At 36.1% G+C, this 19,495-nt stretch overlaps 1 protein-coding gene across 8 annotated transcripts in view; it reads left to right on the forward strand.

Moving 5' to 3' along the window:
- The window catches only part of Cadps2 (calcium dependent secretion activator 2), a 490,335-nt gene that overhangs the window by 393,396 nt on the left and 77,444 nt on the right, over positions 1–19,495 (forward strand). For all 8 annotated transcript variants that reach the window (XM_063241432.1, XM_063241438.1, XM_063241449.1 and 5 more), the window contains 2 exons: positions 7,754–7,857; positions 17,158–17,314. In XM_063241432.1, the coding sequence (XP_063097502.1) occupies positions 7,754–7,857; positions 17,158–17,314 (261 nt within the window). The remainder of the gene's footprint in view (positions 1–7,753; positions 7,858–17,157; positions 17,315–19,495) is intronic.

A 19,495-nucleotide genomic window follows, 5' to 3' on the forward strand; every position in this document is an offset into this window, starting at 1 on the left:
TTATCTCGCATCCATGACTGACATTCTGTGGCCTATTGCCTGTGACCCACCACTTACTGTGAATGATAAACATTGCTCATTTTAGATCCCCTGCAACTGCCAACATGTATGCTCCAGTGGCTTTTGTTCCTTTGTTCCATAGTTGGCTATTGACTTAAAAGTTAATTTACTGATGTGAAAGATAATCCAAGTGAAGTAGCTAATGTGACTATGACCACAAACAATTATTCCAAAGTGCTGTGTCATTAGCATGGCTAATTCCAAGGAGATACTAACTGAAAGTGTTGCTTTAAATGACAGGGTCATTTAATGAGTTGGTCCCAAAGAGAGCTGTTGGAAGTAGGAAGCCACAGACCTATTGTTTTCAAACAACTGTGGCATTAGAGGATATGGATTTTAAACTACCATTGGGAGCCCATATCTTATTACATAATTATTTTCATTTGTACATAGGATTGGCTAAATATAAACAACCCCCTTTCTGAGGTAACCCTACAGAAATGTTTTATCTAACATGAGCTTTATGTAAAGATATAGCTTGATTTCAAGTAAAGGGGAAATGAATTTTACATAGGTCATGTTTGTTTTTACTTTGCTTTTCATAGGTATTAGTGGGTTCCCTGGGCCAACTTCGCAAGCCTCATCTGATAACTTGTTAGAAATGCAAATTTTTGGACCTCACCTCAAAAGACTAAACCAAAATTCTGCAGCCAACATCAAGCAAATATGTGTTTTAGCAAGCCATGCAGGTGGTTCTGCTGCATGCTGAGGTTGAGATCAGCAGATCTATAATGAAGATTGCCATTCATTGATGAAGCTCTGTATGTCCCAGAATTCATAGACTGTAATATCACTTAGGCTGTAGGCAGTGTGTCTGTGATGCCTCATTTTCTTTTCCATAAGTTGCCAGTGCCAGGTCTTGGAGGTGTTACAGATATTATAGCAAATATATGCCAAGTTGAGTTGTAGTAATCACCTCCCCCCCCCCAGTTTTTTGAGATAGTCCTCTCAGCAAGCTACAGAGTAATCCCTCTAAGGCATTAAATCCAAAGAGATACCTCAGAATCATCTAAATTAGTCTGTTGCAAAGAAGTGGCAGGCAGATGATGAGGGAAGGATGATTTTCTTTAAATGAGAAGTATCTGATTTCCCTCCTTCATTGCCCATGAATAGCTTGATCTGGTCAAGATTAAGCCTGGCTGCTCTAGACCATGACACCATGATACTCACTACTAAATTGCTCTATCTGGAGCTGGAGGATAGGCCTGAAAACCTCAATACTGAGACAGATTTTCCAACTGAGTCATTATTCTGAACCATGCAAAGAAAAACAGTGACACCAGACAAATTTAAGATTCAAATTAGAACTGGGGATTTAGCTCAGTGGCATAAGCGCCTGGCTTTCAAGCGTACAGTCATGAGTTCGATCCCCGGTACCAAAAAAAAAAAAAAAAAAAAATTCAAATTAGAACAAACTAGGGTGCCAGGACAAATTCCCTGGGTTTATAGTTTATGTGTACATAGGAGATATCTTACATAGAGGAGTTATCCAGGATAGAGTCTGGTCTTTCTAGTTGAAGCAAATTCTTTACCCATAGCAGTGTGTGTGTGTGTGTGTGTGTGCGTGTGCGCATGCATATGTGCATATGTGTGTGTGTTGCTTATGGTGGGGGTGTCGCCATCTGCTGTAACGAGAGGAAAGGGAAATGAAGGGACCCATCCACCATTTCTTCACCTGGTCCTGAGGTGAGAAAAGCTTTGCCAGTATCCAGGCCCCATAGAAGCTGACAATGTTTGCCCCTGAGAGAGCTTTGCGGTGGGGGGTGACAGAACAAATCAGATGCCACGTCCTTGTCCCAACTTCTACTGCTCTCAGATTGAAGCCTCATTGTTCAGGACTCAGAGCTTTAGGTAAATTCCTACCATTTCACATCTCTACACCTTCCAGACTATAATCCTGCCTTCACCTTGATCACTGGTGATCATGTTCCCATGTCCTTCCTGCTTTCTACAGTTTTCCCCATTTTCTGGATGTTATTGCCAGAGTTCCTCTTGAATCTCTTCTCACATTTCTCACCTCAAGTGTCTCTTACTGCTTTTTTTTTTATAAAAATGAGATTGATGATGTGTGTCTGTTCTTGTTCAGACTCCTGAAAGTCTCTGTCATTAGTTAGACAGCAAAATACATCTCTGTAGTGAGTAGAATATGAAAAGATCAGCTCACACTCCATTTGGGTTTGTATTTCCCAGGTGTTTATTTTATGTGCTTTTCAGCCCTTCCTGATTGGAGATAAAGAGGGCATACCAATATAACCTTGCAGAAGATAAAAGCATTGTGCTCAGCCTATCCAAACACCTCCTTCAAAGGCACCATTTGAATGAGATGCACAAGTTTAGTTTAAGATTTAGTTTAATACTGTGACTCTACTGTATCTTTCCCCAGTATTAATTAGAAATCTACGACCTTTAATATGTTTTGGACCTTTAGTAGCCAAACATTATCCCACTGCCATCGTTTTTGCAGCTGGGTTTCACAGGATCATCCAGCTAACAGATGCCCATAAATTCTTCAAAGTCAGAAACATTATATTTCTAATCATTGCGTCCCACAAGTTCCCAATACACTATGTTACACATAATCAATATTTACTGATGAAATACAAGACCATAAAATCTGGAGAGTTGAAAAAAATAAGAAATCTGAGTGCATGTGCAGAAAGTGCTTTTCTTTGTATTCTCTAAAAGTTCATCATGTTCTAAAAGCAAGAAAGACAAGATGATATCACAGTATTGGGATGAGACTATTGCCCTAGCCCTTCATCATCATAAGACAATTTGTCATCACAGTGCAGCCCAGCAGGACCAAAGATTGGACACCCATGTGAATCCTAGTGTATGCTTTGAGTATATTCAATTGTTATTTCTCAAAAAAGTTCAAAGCTCAAGTCAAAAGTATTAACAAATGTCAACAGATCCTATGTGGAGAAAAAGGCACCAAACTAATCTTGGTGGTATTCTTCCCATGGAGTTTTGCAGCCTTGACAGTGAGCCTCCCTGTATACTATCACTAGAGACCTTGACCGGAAATGGCAGCCAGAGAAGCAGCCAACCAGAATGTGCTAGGAGTGAGTTGCACTCTTCCAAAGCCACAGAACAGAATTAAAGCCTATTGAGTGAAAGCAGTCAGGCTGTCTTCTTATGGTTTCCCACCACCCTACTCTTTCCCCAGTGGGGTCTCTTTTTAAGTGTACAAAGGTATAATTCAGAGGAAATTATTTAGGGAGCCAAGGAGTGTTATCATAGAACGTTAAAAATGTTAAATGAAGAAGGATTATAGCCAAAAGCAATGCATTAAAATTCATCAAGAATCCTTACTGCTTTGGGCATATTTGCTTTAAATGTCACTATTTGAAATGTACTACAACAATCAGCAACTTGGTGTACAGTTTGAAGAATGGAGCGGAAATCTGTAATGCTGTGGAAATGTTAGAGAAAGAGCTAAAGAAAATATCTTGAGGAGGAATTCTCAAATATTCAGTGTTCCTGTTTTTAATGGAGCTATTGATAACCTTGTTATCTAATAGAATTCTAACTATCGAGTGCATTAAACTTCTTGACTGTAGTCAAATGGGTGAAAGCCAAGGGTGGAATACAATCATGTACTTGATAAAAATGCTATTTATTTAAAGTATTAGAGTGGCTATTATGTTCAAGTGCAAAGTTTTGAACCTCTCAGTAAACTTAATCTAGGAAGAATAAAATGTGTTACACTGTTTTTTAAGGTTTACCCTGGGCACAGGGTACACTCAGTTTTCATTTATGATAATATCAAGCATAAATGCTGGTTTAGACACATTCACACTTAAATAAGTTTTGAAATCGTTTTTGTGATTTTTTCCCATTATTGAATACTTACAGCTAAGGATATGAAAGGAGCTGTGTGTGTAAGAAAGAGAACTTAAGTGAATTGAACAAAAAAGAATTGTAGTCATTGAGAGTAAGATTTTAATCTCATCACAAAAAGCTTCTACATGATCTTGTACACATTGTTCAACCATTCTGAGACTAGAAATGGGAGTCACTTTTCCCCAGCTGCTAGATTGGTTGTGAAGATTCAGTAAAAAATGTGATAAAGTATATAGGAAAAATAAGTTCCTCACGTATGACTTTAAAAAATATTAACATTTTGCTTTTCTCTTTCCTGCTAAATACATTGTGTACACACACACATGTACACACATGCGTGTGTGCACGCACACACACTAAAATAATATAATTCATTAGATCAAACCCAAAATGTATAGGTAGCATGGCTTCTCTAATCTAGAATGAACCTCTGAGCTTATCTAGTTCGTTACTCTTAGCGTCTGTTAATGAATGACTTCCATTCTTCCTTCCTGCTGCCCTTCTTTCCATTTCCCCTGTCATCATCCCATAGTCTACTGTTCCACTGAATAGGACCCTCAGGGTCCACGTCACAAAACTTCACCAATCCTTGTTGCACACAACCACCAAATACACTCCCTAAAAATAAAGTTATTCTGAGGCCCTGCTAAGAAATGAAATTATCTATCAGCAAAAGCTTCCAGTCTGGGGCTGGAGATTTAGCTCAGCAGCATAAGTGCTGCCTTGCAAGCAGGCAGTCGTGAGTTCGATCCTGGTACCGATAAAAAGGAAAAAGACAAAAAAAAAAAAAAGCTTCCGGTTTCCATATGGGCATGCTTGAAGCTTTCCTCCCTCACCTAGCTTTCCCTAGCACATGCTTCCTCTAAGTCAAGTAAAAACAGGACTTAAATATTAGGAACCCACATGCAGTTGAAGTCTCACCTTCATCATTGAATTGATATATTCTATCTGTTTGAGCAAATGTTCTTATCTGTCAGTGACACAAATTTTTTAAAGAGACTATTTAAAGGTGGTAAGAAAATAGCATGATATCTCCTAAGAAGTATCTATGTTGTACCTGACACATAAATGGCCCTCAAGAAACTATGACAGATAAGATACGATCATCATCACCACTGCTGACCTGTAAAATATGCCACATTTGTCCTGCAAGTCCTCTTCTCTAAAGACCCTTCCCCTTATGACTCTGGGAGCTTGTTTCTTTATCACTGTACTTACCTTTCCATGACAGTTCTCCCCAATTGCATGCATCAGTCTCTCTTCCCAGGCCCTGCCTTTCTAGTGTCCATTTCTCTTTGTCTCCAACTTTTCTTAAGGGTCTTGGCTTCCCGACTAAACAGAAATGCCCCAAATAGAGTAAGTCCTTGTGCTATGTCAAGAGTGTGACCGGAGCCACGGAAGACAGGAGGCCAAACTCGAGCAGGATCAGCTCTCAAACTTTATTGCGTACAGCGAACCGGATCTAACAAGGTCCGCCACCCTCAACGTTGGTTCCTCTTCCGCCTGTTGGGGGCAGGAACAACCTCTTATAAGGGGAAGCAGTATCCAATCACAGAGAAGCGCGTCTAACAAGCTGATAGGCTAGCGTCACGGGTAACTGGGCAGACATGACAATTTGGCGGGCTTGTTCAGGCCGGGAAGAACCCGGAAGCAGGAAATGGGCGCCATCTCAGGCGGCTTCCCACACTTGACTTTATCCTTGTTTGAGAAGTTGAAAAGTTAGTGAAATGGAGGATTTGACAGTTGACGTCTAAGAATCCTTTCAGTTGTAATTTTAGGTTTTGAATTTGTTTGCAGTCAGGAACATGTCTTAAATTACTGTTAATTTAAAAAATGATCTGGAAGTCAAAGGAAATAACATTTATTTGAAAAAAAAAAAAAGAGTTGTAATTTTTAGTGCCCTGAAATGGGGCAGCCTTGCAAGGTGTAAGACAGCCACAACACAGGTTTCTCACAGAGGATTTTCATATGAGCAGAAATTCTAAATTACAAACCCATTCTGATTAGTGGTCTTTGGTGCTCTTAGATGAGAGAAGGCCAGTGCATATTGACCTTAGCTGTTTGTGTAAATCTAATGAATATTCCTTTGACAGTGCTCTGCAGTCTCCTGACTCTGCCTTAGAAAGCCTAAACCTTGGTTATTTCAGTTTCTTTCACCCTGACTCCTACTTCCCATGGATAAGAGCATTGCACAAAAACTTAACTATGACATTTGATAATATGACTCCTAAAGAGTCACAGAACTTTTTAGTCTCTGCATGAACAAGCAATGGCCTTCTGTCTCCCAGAGCTTAGTAGGCTTAGAGGCCCAGGATGTGAACCACATGTGCATCACACTCTGATCTACAATAAGTTATACAAAATATAATGAATCAGCATTTTGTAAAAACTATTTCACTGGATCATTATACATACTTTGAAATGAGTTGAGACAAAGCAAAGAATCTTCCAAATTTAAGACCAAGATTTTAAGGAAAAGTTGAGGGAATGAAAATGTTGCAGAAAAAGTGGCATATAAGGTCCACAGAGCTGCTCTTTTTCTGATTTTTATTTCCCTTGCTTACCACCTCCTTAATAAAATACAACACAGGAATCTAACATAGAGTTGCTGTGGTTTGATTTCAGTACGGTCTCAATGTGCCTCCCAGAGGTTCATTTGCAGGAAATTTGGTCTTCATGGTGATGGCATCCAGGTAGTGGAACATTTAAAATGTGATACTTGGGAGAAAGTGATTGAATGATGGGGGCACTGCCCTCAGAATGGATTAATGATGATCTCTCAGACCTAGTTCTTGGAGTTAGTCCTCTAAAGAGAGGCTGTTACAAAACAAAGTAGTTGCATACACTTGGTCCCTTCCTATGTGGCTGTTTCCCCACCAACTGCTGTGCCATGCTGTGTTTATGTGAGGGTGGGACATCACCAGAGGCCAAAAAGATGCAGCCACCCAGTCTTAGGTTTTCAGCCTCCAAAACTATAAGCTAAATAAATTTTTTACTTTATAAAGTACCTTGTATTGGGTGTTTTGTTAAAGCAACACAAAATAGATTAAGGCAAAGTTTTATCTTTAAATTTCTAAATGAAAACTCTGTTCATATTTAGTCTGGAAACAATTTTATTGTACAGGGCCAATCTCACTTCTGCATTTGTTGGGAAGCCGCACTTAATCTTATTACGGCCCATTCCTTTTCACACCAATTTGTTTAATTCTGAAAGAACCTTCAGCTTCAAAGAATGCTTCTGCTGTTCCCCATCTCCCATCCCCACAGTAGCAAGGTGGGGTGAGAAGGTGGCAGGGAGGTAAAGAAGGAAATCAGTTAATTGTAGGCTGTCACAGTTGTTTTAGGTGACTTTGTACTTCTTGAATTTAAGATCAACATGAACTATAGATGTTCAAGCTAGGAATTCAAATAACAACAAAAAAGAAAGCCTGGCTTTTGCTAATGCTAGGAATGACTCATTTGGTAAGAATGGTATTGTATTTATAATACAATACAGAGAGAAGGAAAAGACTGTGGTATCTGCTTGCTTTGTGTTTTTGACCTTGAGGAGAAATATAACTTGTTTGTTGCAGAAGTTGAGCATCTAATGTGCTGTTGCACCTGTTAGTTCTTATGTACTAAATGGCAAAGCACTTGCAGATCCCTGTGATTGCTTTGTGGGTGAAATATTTTCTGCAATCTAGTGAGCTGGGTTTTTAACAAATAATATATTCAATTTTTTTGCATCCTTTGTTTCTCAAAAGTATGCTTTCTCTTTCTGTTTCAATACCTTGGTATTATCATTACATCTTAGAATGTTTGGCATTGTATTTTCAAGGTAACATTATAATCTTTTTTTTTTATATAGAGACCATGAACCTGGCAACTCCTGCCAGGAAGCTGGAAGAGGTTCTTCATCTAGCAGAGCTCTGCATAGAAGTCTTACAGCAGAATGAAGAGCATCACGCAGAGGTGATCACTTGTTTTAACAATGGTGTAAAGCTCTCCTTAAAGCTCTTCTATAGTGTAAGCAATATTGAAAAAGCCTGAGCATAATCTTGATAAACATCTGGCTGTTCACATGTAGAAAGCTGAGACTATATGTGAATTTCCTGGAAATGAGATCTCTATATTACAAAGTGTATTTTTCCATATATATTAAATATTATATTGATAAGAATCATATTCTAAGGAGAAATTATGGGATGAACCCCAGGATTCATGCAGAATACAAAACCAAGCTGGAACACAAACCCATCTTGTGATTACAAATTGCTTGTTTTTACTCCTGTACTACGATCCCTATAGGTTTAGAAACATAAGTTAATCAATACTAAAATAGAAAATTTTTACCAGCTTCAGGATAAAATATAATACAAAACATTCAAAATTGTACACATCTGATACCTCTATCCTCATACCATCAAACTTTAATTTTTCACTGTCCTGGCATTGCTTATCATTTAGAAAATTTCAACACATTAACATTTATTACAGATCTGCAGTATTTTTTTCACCAGGCAAATTGTTTATTCTAAGACTTAAAATTTTCATTCCTTCTAATAGTTGCAAGTTTATTTACAAAGCAAAATACTTCCTGACTTTGAATTGGGTAGAGGAAATGTGTGGAATTACATAAATGCATTAAGCTGCAGTGCCCTGAGAGGACCTTTATTCTTGAGGACACACAACAAAAAGGACCAGATACATAGGCATTTATAGAACATTTAAATTTAATTTAGCTTAGTTTTCCAAAATACAGAAAACTGCAGGAACTATATTTCAACCAAATTCTTGGAAAAGAGTATTCATGAAAATCTTTCTACAGGTAACTAAGATTTATTGTCTCTAGTTATAAATATGATCATTCAAAACATCTGCTTTTAGCTCACACTGTGGAATCTAGTTTTTAGCTTGCATCTGTCATGTGTGAACTTGTTATGGATATTTTATTTTAAACTGAAGAAACAGCTGCTTCAATAATTTGAAATGAATTCCCAGGAGGATCTTTTCAAGGCTAGTATCACTGCTATGTTACAATGAAAATGATTATATGATAAAATATACATTATATTTGTCTTTGTCTTTTGTTAAAAGTCATTATCATAAGAGTAATTAGCCTTTCTAAATTAAAAGAAAATGGTTTATTATCCAATTGCAGTATTGATTTTAGCTACACGGGTATATCTAATATTTCTGTTCATTTTAAAGAAATTAAAATTTAAACATTACTTAATATACTCCATGCAATCATAAAAATGGTTGCTAAAGTATAATGTATCAATAAATTAAAATGCAAATACTATTTATTTTAGAATCCACAAAAATATAGTTGACTTTGTTAAAATAGACAATCCTAACACATAAATATTCTTCTATGTACTAAATGTAAATCTATTATGATGACTTCTTTTTAAAATGCTTTGTAACACTATGGCATTTTTCTATTCCACAATGCTTCCAAATTCTTGGAAATCCTCAGGGAAGAGAGGTGAGTAAAATTGTTTCCACTATTTTCCTTGCATGGGATAACTCTTTATTTAAATTTAAGAGACAACTCACTCTAACTATAGTAATTCTAAAGCCAACTTAATTCATTTCATGAGTTATAGACTGGAATGGAATAATCTTTGTTGCACCAAATGGGTAATATCTCTTATTAAAATTGTGAAAGTTATAACTATCAACTATCTAAATCAAATAAACGAAAACAGCCTTTGATATATTCCTTTTTTTTCATTGGCGTTTGTCTCCCCCACCCCACCTTTAAATCAGGTCTAACTTTTCTTTGAGCAATTCTGGAGAGGGAATTGGTCTGACTCCAAAATCGTTTCCAGATTGAATTGGTGGGCTGCACTCTACACTGAGATTTGTTTTGCTGAATGTTCAAGCTAGAGTTTCTTGACTCCATGAAAGAGCACCTAGCTTAGCTCCCTGGTGGAGATTAATAGTCTGCCTCAGAGAGACCCTCAAGTGGCTCCTGGGTCAGCTCCTTCCTTTTCATCCTACTTCTCGCCACAGTGGTAGTTTACAGGGCTGAGAGGTTGTTTCCATCCTTCAACAATTTTCAGTAAAGCAGGTTTCGTGTCCTTCAGATCTTTGACAGTAACTTACTTACCAGGCTGTCTTGCCTTGTTTCTGAAGGCCTCTCAACCTCTCCTCAAACTTTTTCTTTAGAATTCCTGTGTGTTCTCTTCAGATGATTTAAACTTCTTTCCAGGATATCTTTAAGGCTGTCTCCAAACTTTAGTGACTAACACATCTGACCGGAAACTTCAGGTAAACTGATCTGAAAACCAGCTCTTCATCCAAAAGCCACTCACTTGACAAGGCTGGAAAGTTCTAGTGCCTACCAGAAATGCTCCCTCCACACCCCATTCTTCTGATAAGAAAGCAGTCCCAGCAAGGTTGAGCAGCTTGTCAAAGGTGTCCAGCTAGTTTGTGACTAGATTAAAACTCAGGTTAGATTCCCAACATGTTCTAATTAAATTGTTGCTATTTTCCTATTTAAGTGGTCTGGTTGGAATTTTGCTTAACTTAGCAATCACCAATTCCATGTATGTGGTCCTAAATGGTAGAATTATATTCTGGTTTCTCTTCAGATCGTATAAATCTTTCACCCTTTTCCAAATGGTAGGTTTTCATGCTTTCTTAAAGCTGATTAATATTTTGTTGTGTATATGCACTACACTTTTCTATATTACTTAGTTCATGAGCGCTTAGGTTGTTTCCATTTTTTGACTGCTGAATGGTACTGCAATAGACTCAGGAAGGCATGCGTCCTTTCTACCTACTGATTTTGTATTCTTTGGACGTATACCCAGAAGTGGGATTGCTGAATCATATGGTAGTTCTATTTGTAACATTTTTCAGAACTTTCACACAATTTTCTATAATGATCATACAAGTTTACATTATCACCAACAGTGTGCAAAGGTTCTCCATATGCTCAACAGCAGGTTATCATTTGTATTTCTGATAATGGCCATTCCAACTTAGGTGGAACAATAGCTCAATTTGGTTTTGATTTGCATCTCCCTAATGTTTAATGCTATTGAACATTTGTTCATATATTCTGTTCATTTGCATGTCTTCCTTTGAGAAACATTATTTGGATCTGTTTTCTATTCTATAATTACAGTTTTTTTTCATTGCTAAGTAAATACGTTATTTATTCTGGATATCCCCTTGTTAAGTGCATAGTTTGCAAATATTTCCTTCCATTCTGTGCATTATTTCAATATTATGTTGATTTTTTTTTTTTTTTTTTTGTCTTTTTTGAGACGGGGTCTTGCTATGCAGTTCAGGCTGGCCTTGAGCTCACTTTGTAGCCCAGGCTGGTCTCAAGCTTGCATCAATCCTCCCACTGCAGCCTCCCGAGTGCTGGGATTACAAGCGTGAGCCACCACATCTGGCTATTAATATTATATTGATTATTGCTTTTGCTGTACATAAGCTTTTTAGTTTGATATAATACTATTTGTTTATTGTCCTCTTATTTTTGGTACTTTTGAGGTTTTATCCAAACATAACCTTTGATTTTCCCAAAGTACTTTCCCTGTTTTCTTCTAGTAGTGTTATATTTTTAGGTCTTATATTTATTCCATTTATTCATTTAATCCATTTTCAGTTGATATTTGCAGTTGACAAGAGAAAGGGGTCTAGCTTCATTCTTCTGAATGTGGATCTCCAATATGTATTCTTAACAACTTTATTAAAGAGTAGTTTATTGTAGAAGTTTGAGTTTACTTCTAGGCACTCTTTTCTGTTGATCTGTTTTTTTAATGCCAGTTGTATGCTGTTTTAATTACTAATTAATTGATAGTATATTTTAAAGTAAAGTACTATGAAGCCTTCTGTTGTGTTCTTTATGCTCACAAATGCTTTAATCTAGGATTTTTGTATGAGTGTGATTCCATGTGAATTTTGGTATATTTTTTCTAGTTCTGTGAAGAAAGTCATTGATACTTTGATAAGCACTGCATTAATTATAGGTGGACATTATAACAATATCAAGTCTTCCAATCCATGGACATGGGTGTCTCCTATTTCTTTATATTCTCTTCAACTTCTGTTATCAGTGTTTTACAGTTTAGTTGCAGAAATATTTAACCTGGGGCTTGAAGTGATGGCACAAACCTATAATCCTAGCTATTCAGAAGACCAAGGCAGGAGGAGAAAAAGTGCAAGGCCGCCTGCACAATTTAACAATGTTCTGTCTCAAGAAAAAAAGGGGGGCTGTGGCTGTATCCTGGCCCCTGGGTTCACTCTCCATGAAAAAGGAAAAGGAGGAAGCGAGGAAGGGAGGGATGAAAGAGGGAAGAAGTTATTCCTAGATATTTAATTTTTAAATATGTAAATATCAGAGTAATACTTTAAACTGACATGAGGCATTTTCAGCTCATGAGCTCTTTTATTTATTTCATTATTTATATGTGAACCTGAAAATCAGGGAGGTATTCAAAATTGAATCAGAAGAATCTGATATTCGTTCAGTTCAGTGCTACTTCAGGTATCACCTTGAATGTTCTAGTTCATTCTACTGGCCACTTCAAAAAGCTTAAATATTTCTATAATAGGCCTATTATAGATATATAACCTATATCTATAAATATAGATCTGTATATATAGATCTATAAATATAGATCTATAAAGATAATGAGCTGTGTGGGTATGTGTGTGTCCACATAGGTGGCAAGGGCAGGGAATACTAGGCACTGGTAGCACTGTCACCAGAGCTTTAGGATCATCTACAAATTATGAGATCACAAACTGATGTTATCATGGAAGGAAAAAAAATTATGAGATACATCCCAAAGTCAGGTTTATTGCTTTTGATCCCTTGTGCAGCTACCCTCCTTTTTTGTTTTAAATTTTATTATATTTTGAGAGTAAAAATAATCAAATGCCTCAGACATCAGAGAAATTAGAAAATATTTTAAAATTCAGACCATGATAGATATTTCTGGCAATAAAAAAAGTCAAAAGACAATTAATAGCTCACCAATCTGCAAAGCATAGATGGTTGATTGGTGAGTAGACAGATAGATAAATGATAAATGGCCAGTGTGTCTTACATAGTGTTTTAAGAAAAGACTGTGTTTGTCAGACTTGATCTCTAGATTATAGCTGGATGGGATTCAAAGCACTGCTCTCTTACTACAAACTCTTACGACCTTAGCAAGGCACTCAATCTCTCTTTGCTAAAGTAAGAGCAATTATACCAGCTACTTGAAAGGATTATTTGGTGAATTAAGTGTCTATAAAATTTCTAGGGCAGTAGGGTACATGGAATGCAAGGCCTTAGCACTGAGCCACATGACCTCCATTTGTGTTGTTGTTTCATTTTGTTTGTTTTTGGTTTTGTTTTGTTTTTTGTTTTTGAGACAAGTTCTAAGTTGCCCAATGTGGGGTGGAATTTGATCCTCCTGCCTCAGCCTCACTAAGTGCTATGATTCAAGGTGTGTGCCACCACACCAGTTTGGACACTGTTTTTAAAACACAGCCACATTGTAAGATCTGTGTGTGAATTTTAACACTTCTTTGTAATCATCAATAGCTGCATTTACACTTAATAGCAATAAATTTTCATTTTGACTTGATTTTTCACATGGATAAATATTGCTATTGTCAACTTGCAAATGAAGGAATGGGAATGATGAGAAATGATGTCCTTCTGATTACTTGAGTTCCACCAATATATTCAAAAATTCTTCTTTGCTTTCAGGTTCAGGATTTATTCTGACTTGCCACTGTTTAGAGCTATATTTGGTAAAGAGGCCAATCTTTCAAAGTATTATCAGCATCCCACATCCTTTTATTTCCCTCTTAAGCAAATTAAACATTGTCTTCTGCCTCTGCCATCTCTTTACACTAATTAGTGGTTTATAGAGCCAAGATAGCTTTAGCCCAGATAATCATGACTTTTGATTGGTGCCCCCCTGACTGATGCATGTCTGAGAAAGGTGTCTCCTGCCTGGTGAAGGCCTTGATGCTGTTGGACCTCTATCATCTCCCATGAAGTAATACCCTACGGAGGAAATTATATAGCCCTTCTTGGCTCCAGTCAAGGGTAGGGCACCAGTGGAATAGTAAGAAAGAGGAAGGGACAGGTGGCAGGAATGATCTTGTGCCCTCACGGTACCTGCAACTCTTGCTTTGAATTTTTAAAGACAATGGTTGCTTAAACCTTTCTCCAGTCATGGTTAGAATAGCAGGCATTTGTCACAGATTGGCTTACATTCACCAGGAATAGCACCAGAAGTACGACTGGAGTCATAAATATATAATTAAAATATGAGATTGTCTAGTTTGAAGCCAAATCTTAAAGCTGTCTTTTGAAGTTATATTCTGTTCTATTTCATTCTCCACCCTGGCTCTGTCTTTAAAGTTAAATTTAAAGCAAGCCTTGGGAAATTTTGTCAAAGTCCAGAAACCATCATGACCTAACATGACTATTATTTCCTTAATTTTAACCTTCTGCAGAGGTATTGGCTGTGAACTGGAAGTGAGATTTTGAAATGTGTCTTTTTACAGTACCACTATGTGCTGCCAAAGCCGCAGTACTGCTTTCTTCCTAGGGTTCTGCTCTGCTGTGTCACCACTATGAAGGCCAGGAACAATGTATGGAGTGAAATCGTGTGTCCATCCCATCTTTTATGGTTAGGCTATTGTCGTATACCTCTTCTAATAGTTAATTAAACCAAGAAAAAATCAGAGATAATATTTGCAAACAACAGCACATCTTATTGTATAGAGCACAGCACTCCCAACGAGTGCTTATCACAACACTGAGTAAAATGTCACTAATTCTCATCTATTATTTATCTATAACACACTTTTTCTCCTTAACCTTCAGCCTTTTTTCCACAGTGGAGATTGAAGTCAGAGCTTTTGCACTGAGCTATATCTTCAATTCTTATTTCTTTTGAAACAGGATCTTGCTGAGTTTCTACATTGCTCAGACTTATCTCAAACTTTTGATCTTCCTGCCCTAGTGTCCCATGGTGCTGAGATTACAGGCATGTGCCACCATGCCTGCTTCTTATGTCAACTTTTTCGTTTATTGATCTACTGATAGTTATGTAGAAATTTTATATTATTATTTTGTTATAATACATCTTATACTAGGCCTGGGATTTAGCGGCCAAGTGCTTGCTTGGCAAGCGCTAAGCCATGAGTTCGATCCCTGGTACTAAAAATAATTTTTAAAACTCTTATATTAAGGCCATAGTCACTATAAGTTTTTTGATAAAATAGTATGTGAATATTTTGTAATTTGCTTTTTTGTATTGTGGTTTATCTCTTTTCAGCTATCTAATTTACAGTTTAATAAACTAAGTAGAATTTGAAAATAAAAGACTTCTCCAACTTTACCATTTTAAATCTTTTTAATGCATAATTTTAATTGAGAGAACAGTGAAAATATCTGTATTATAGAAGTCTGAATTTTTTTACTGTTACTTGGTTAAAAGATCAGTAGAAACATATAAGAAGACCTGGAAGATATTTCACTAAAAATGGTGTTAAAAATGGTCCTTCAAACCCTCCTGGTCATTAGTGAAAATTAAAAACTAATAAAGCCACCATAGAAATCAGTATGAAGAGTCTGCAAAAAAGAAAAAAGAAAAAAAAAAGAAAGAACAAACTAAAATTACAAATTCCATTTCCCCCAGCTATTTCTTTCCAAAAGAGTTAAAGATATTGTACTTTAGTAATATGTACATACCCATGTGTTTAGTAGCATAATTTACAATAGTTAAGCTCTGGAAACATCTTAGATAATCAACAAAAGACAAGTGGGGGCGGCTGTGTGTGTACAGTGGAATACTACTTAGCAAAACTGAATAAAACAATGTGATTTATAGAAAATTGAATGGAATTTGGGACTGTAATGTTAAGTGATTATATGATGTCTAATTTTCAAGCGTTGAAAATTAGACATCATATAATTTTGCTTGTATGAGAAACCTAGGTCATAAGTAAATATAAGAGTTAAAGGAGAGAGTCTAGAAAATAAAAAAGCAAATATTTTAGAGATATGGATGCTAATCAGGAAAAAGAATTAGGAACATGGTAAAAGAGAGGAAAATGATTAAGATATGCTATATACATGCATCAGTTCCCCAAAACAAGCATAACTAGTAAGTATTACAAGCATAAACTAAAAATAAAAAAAGAAAAATGGTCCTTATTTGTGTGAAGATTTTTTTTTATTAGAGCAGTGCAAAGTAAAACAAAACTAAAGCCAGAGAAGTCTCTGTTGGTTTCAAGAATTCTAAAAACTTTCCTATCAAACAGAGATATTTTTAAAGTAATTACATCTGTTAGCTAAAAAACATATTAAAGTGCCTCACTAAGTAGAAAATAATAACTAAAACATACAGAAATTTTTCCTAAAATGCTTGCAGTCTAATTTAACAGGCAGACATTAAAAGTCACATATGTATTCTAATAAGCAGTTCTAGGTTCTGTGAAATAAAAATACTGGATAGCTGAGTGTCTACCAGAAAGTGTCTAGTTTGTTTCAAGGGCATAGAAATCTTTATGAAGTTATGTTCATAACTTTATGAAGTTCATAACTTCATAAAGTTGCAATGCATAGCAATACAAAACTTTGTGTATCAGGGAAGGCTTTCAAATTTTATTGTAAATTGGGACACATAAAGACTCTTAATATATCTTTTGACCCAGTAATAATTAGTTTTTCCCAAGGATATGGTCAGTATTATATCAAAGGATTTTTATATAAAAATATTTATCATACTGTCGTTGCAAATTGGAAATAGCTATTTTAGTAGGGAATAGATAAGTAACAGTATATCCTTAATGTAGAATATTATGTTGTCATTAAAAGTAAAGGCAAAAATTATTGTAGACTATAATGTCAAATGTGTTAATGTTTCTCTTCACATGAAAAAGAAAAATATTGGAAATAAATACAGCAAACAGTCATAGTCCTGATATTTAAATTATGTATAAGAAATTTTGTTTTCCATTATAAATCTCCCAAATGTTATGCCAAATATTAATTTTGTAAAACAACATATAGCTTTGTATATTTTAATTCTAGTTTAAATTTTGTATTTTATACATAAATACTAAATTATTTAAACATACATACTCTATAACTTTTTTGTCACAAAATATTAGACTTTGTTGTACTTGTTTGTGAAACTAAGCCATGTTGTAAAGTATTCTCAAGTCTCACCATATCTATATATGTTTCTAACAAGCAATTTATTTCTGCTTTCTTTCTTTATGCTCTTATAGGCATTTGCCTGGTGGCCTGATTTATTGGCTGAGCATGCAGAGAAATTTTGGGCTTTATTCACAGTAGATATGGATACTGCACTGGAGGCTCAACCACAAGACTCCTGGGATAGTTTTCCTCTTTTCCAACTGCTTAATAATTTCCTCAGAAATGACTGTGAGCACCTGTATTTTCTTTCCTGTGTGAAACTGGGAGGTGGGAGAATGCCAAGAGTATTTGCAGAACCCTAACACTGCCCTAACAGGAGTTGACATGGATAATATCAATGTTTGCTTAGCCTTCGTGGCTATCTCAAGCCAAGGTCTGAGGGAGACCGGTGAACTGCCACACTGCTTCCCTGAATTCTGAGGTTCCTCTTCTTCCTGCCCTGTAGCCTCCACTGAGGACCCATGACACAGGCACCCTTCACACTCCTCCATGTAAATGGAAAACCACACAGGTCGGCACTTCTGAAATACTTAAGGATACTTGCGTACTTTTTGCATCTCAGAGACCTCAGAAATCTGTCATTCTGGAAATCATTCTGTGTGAAGGCTCCTACTGACATGTATTGTGGTAATACTCCTGGCCTGAGAGTAAATTTATTTCTTTGGATGATAATGTATTGTTGGTAAGTGGTATGACTTGCCCATAGAGTATGGAGAATTTAAAAAGAGTGTAAAAGTCCTCCATGGAGACTATTTTCCCAATGCAATGATAACTTTTACAGCTACTCTGCTAGATGGTCGAGCAGCCAGTGCATTTTAGACCAAGTTAAATCCCTCCTCTTTACCTGTGTTGTAACATGTTCTCCTTGATCAGTGAGATAGTCATCTTCTGTCCTGAGTTTCTTTCTCCAGTATACTATTCCCAGGTAAAGTCTTCCTCCATTCCCATTCTCATCATCTACCTGAACAGACCTCACGGCATCTCTCTGTGTACCAGGAATGTTGTGCACAGGACACAGTACTCACCTGCCGACCCAAATCTCCCACACGCTATGAGCAGGACGAGTCCTCTGCCCTATCTTCCTGCAGCTTGAGGCTGCTTTCACTCCCTAAGGATCACACTGTTAATGCCTTTAGAACCTTCTTTGTGTTAAAACTCACATTTTTGTTACTCTTTTCCCAAAAGGCCATTGCTAAATTTTTCTACTTTTAAACTTAAATCTGTTTTTTTTTTTACAGTTGTCTTTTCTTTTAAAAAATATTGTTGTGTCAGTTTTGCTTATCGCTATAATCTCATGTTTCTTGTCTTTCATTGGTTGTTTATGCTTTTGAGTCCTGCTAAAACTTGCTGGGAGTTAAAGAGAAATCTATATAGAGAAGAAATTTTGTGTAACATTGTACTTTTTGTGACCATCCCAGATTTAGAACATTAAGCAAGTTAAGAACCTCTGTCCTAGGAAGAGATTTCGTGTTATAGGAATCAATAATATTGGTTTTGGTGCCAGAGTCACATTTCTTGGCCACTTATTACTTGATCTCTGACAATAATTAAACTTCTTAGCTTTATGTACTGTACCTATAAAAGAAAGAAAATAATGATACCAATAGTATCATTGGTGGCGTGATTAACTAAAATAATAATAGATGCTACATAAAGTTGCAGATATTATCAATTTTCAGCCCAAAGTTTTTCTTGAATCTTTTAGATATCTTACTTTTTCTTCTATTTGGTTTCATTTTATTCCCAAAATACGCTGTTACAAAGTCAAAGAATGACAGTTCCTACTTCAGATTCAACTACAATGCCTCTTCCTAGAAGTTACTAGTACCCACAATTAATTATCCACATATGATAACCTCCATGTTAGCTTTACCCAGCTGTGACAGTCCAATTTGGTTCCCACCTACCAGCTAGCAGACTTTGAATGACCCTTTGCATTTCTCAGTTTCCTATTATCATTCATGTTTTGCTAACAAACTCCAAGTTAACATTATCTTAAGGCACATATAATGATAAACCTGCCAAAAATTAATACATGCATTCATTTACTAAATAAGGATAAAGAAGTGTGGATTTTTTTTCTAACACTGTTTTCCCTATTTGAATGTATGTTTAGATTTAAATTGGAATTTATTTAAAAAGAATTATTTAACAGTGTTCATAATCAAGCAGTTAGTACAGTTGATAAATCATTTGACTTGTTCAAAAATACTTAAATTTCTTTTATAGAACAAGCAAAACATTTTGTAGATGTCTTAGAAATTTTCTTGGGAAATCTCTACTTACTCTTAAGAAGAGTTCCTGCATTACAAATAGAAATTTTTGGCTTATCAAGATGAGAATGACAAAATTTTAATTTTCAAGTATATTTGCAAGTATTTAATTCATGAGTTTTATATTCTTCTGTTT

This window comes from Cavia porcellus, unplaced genomic scaffold (genome assembly GCF_034190915.1).
Source record: "Cavia porcellus strain 051 isolate PalLab524CR breed Dunkin Hartley unplaced genomic scaffold, mCavPor4.1 scaffold_2, whole genome shotgun sequence".
Lineage (NCBI taxonomy): Eukaryota > Metazoa > Chordata > Mammalia > Rodentia > Caviidae > Cavia > Cavia porcellus.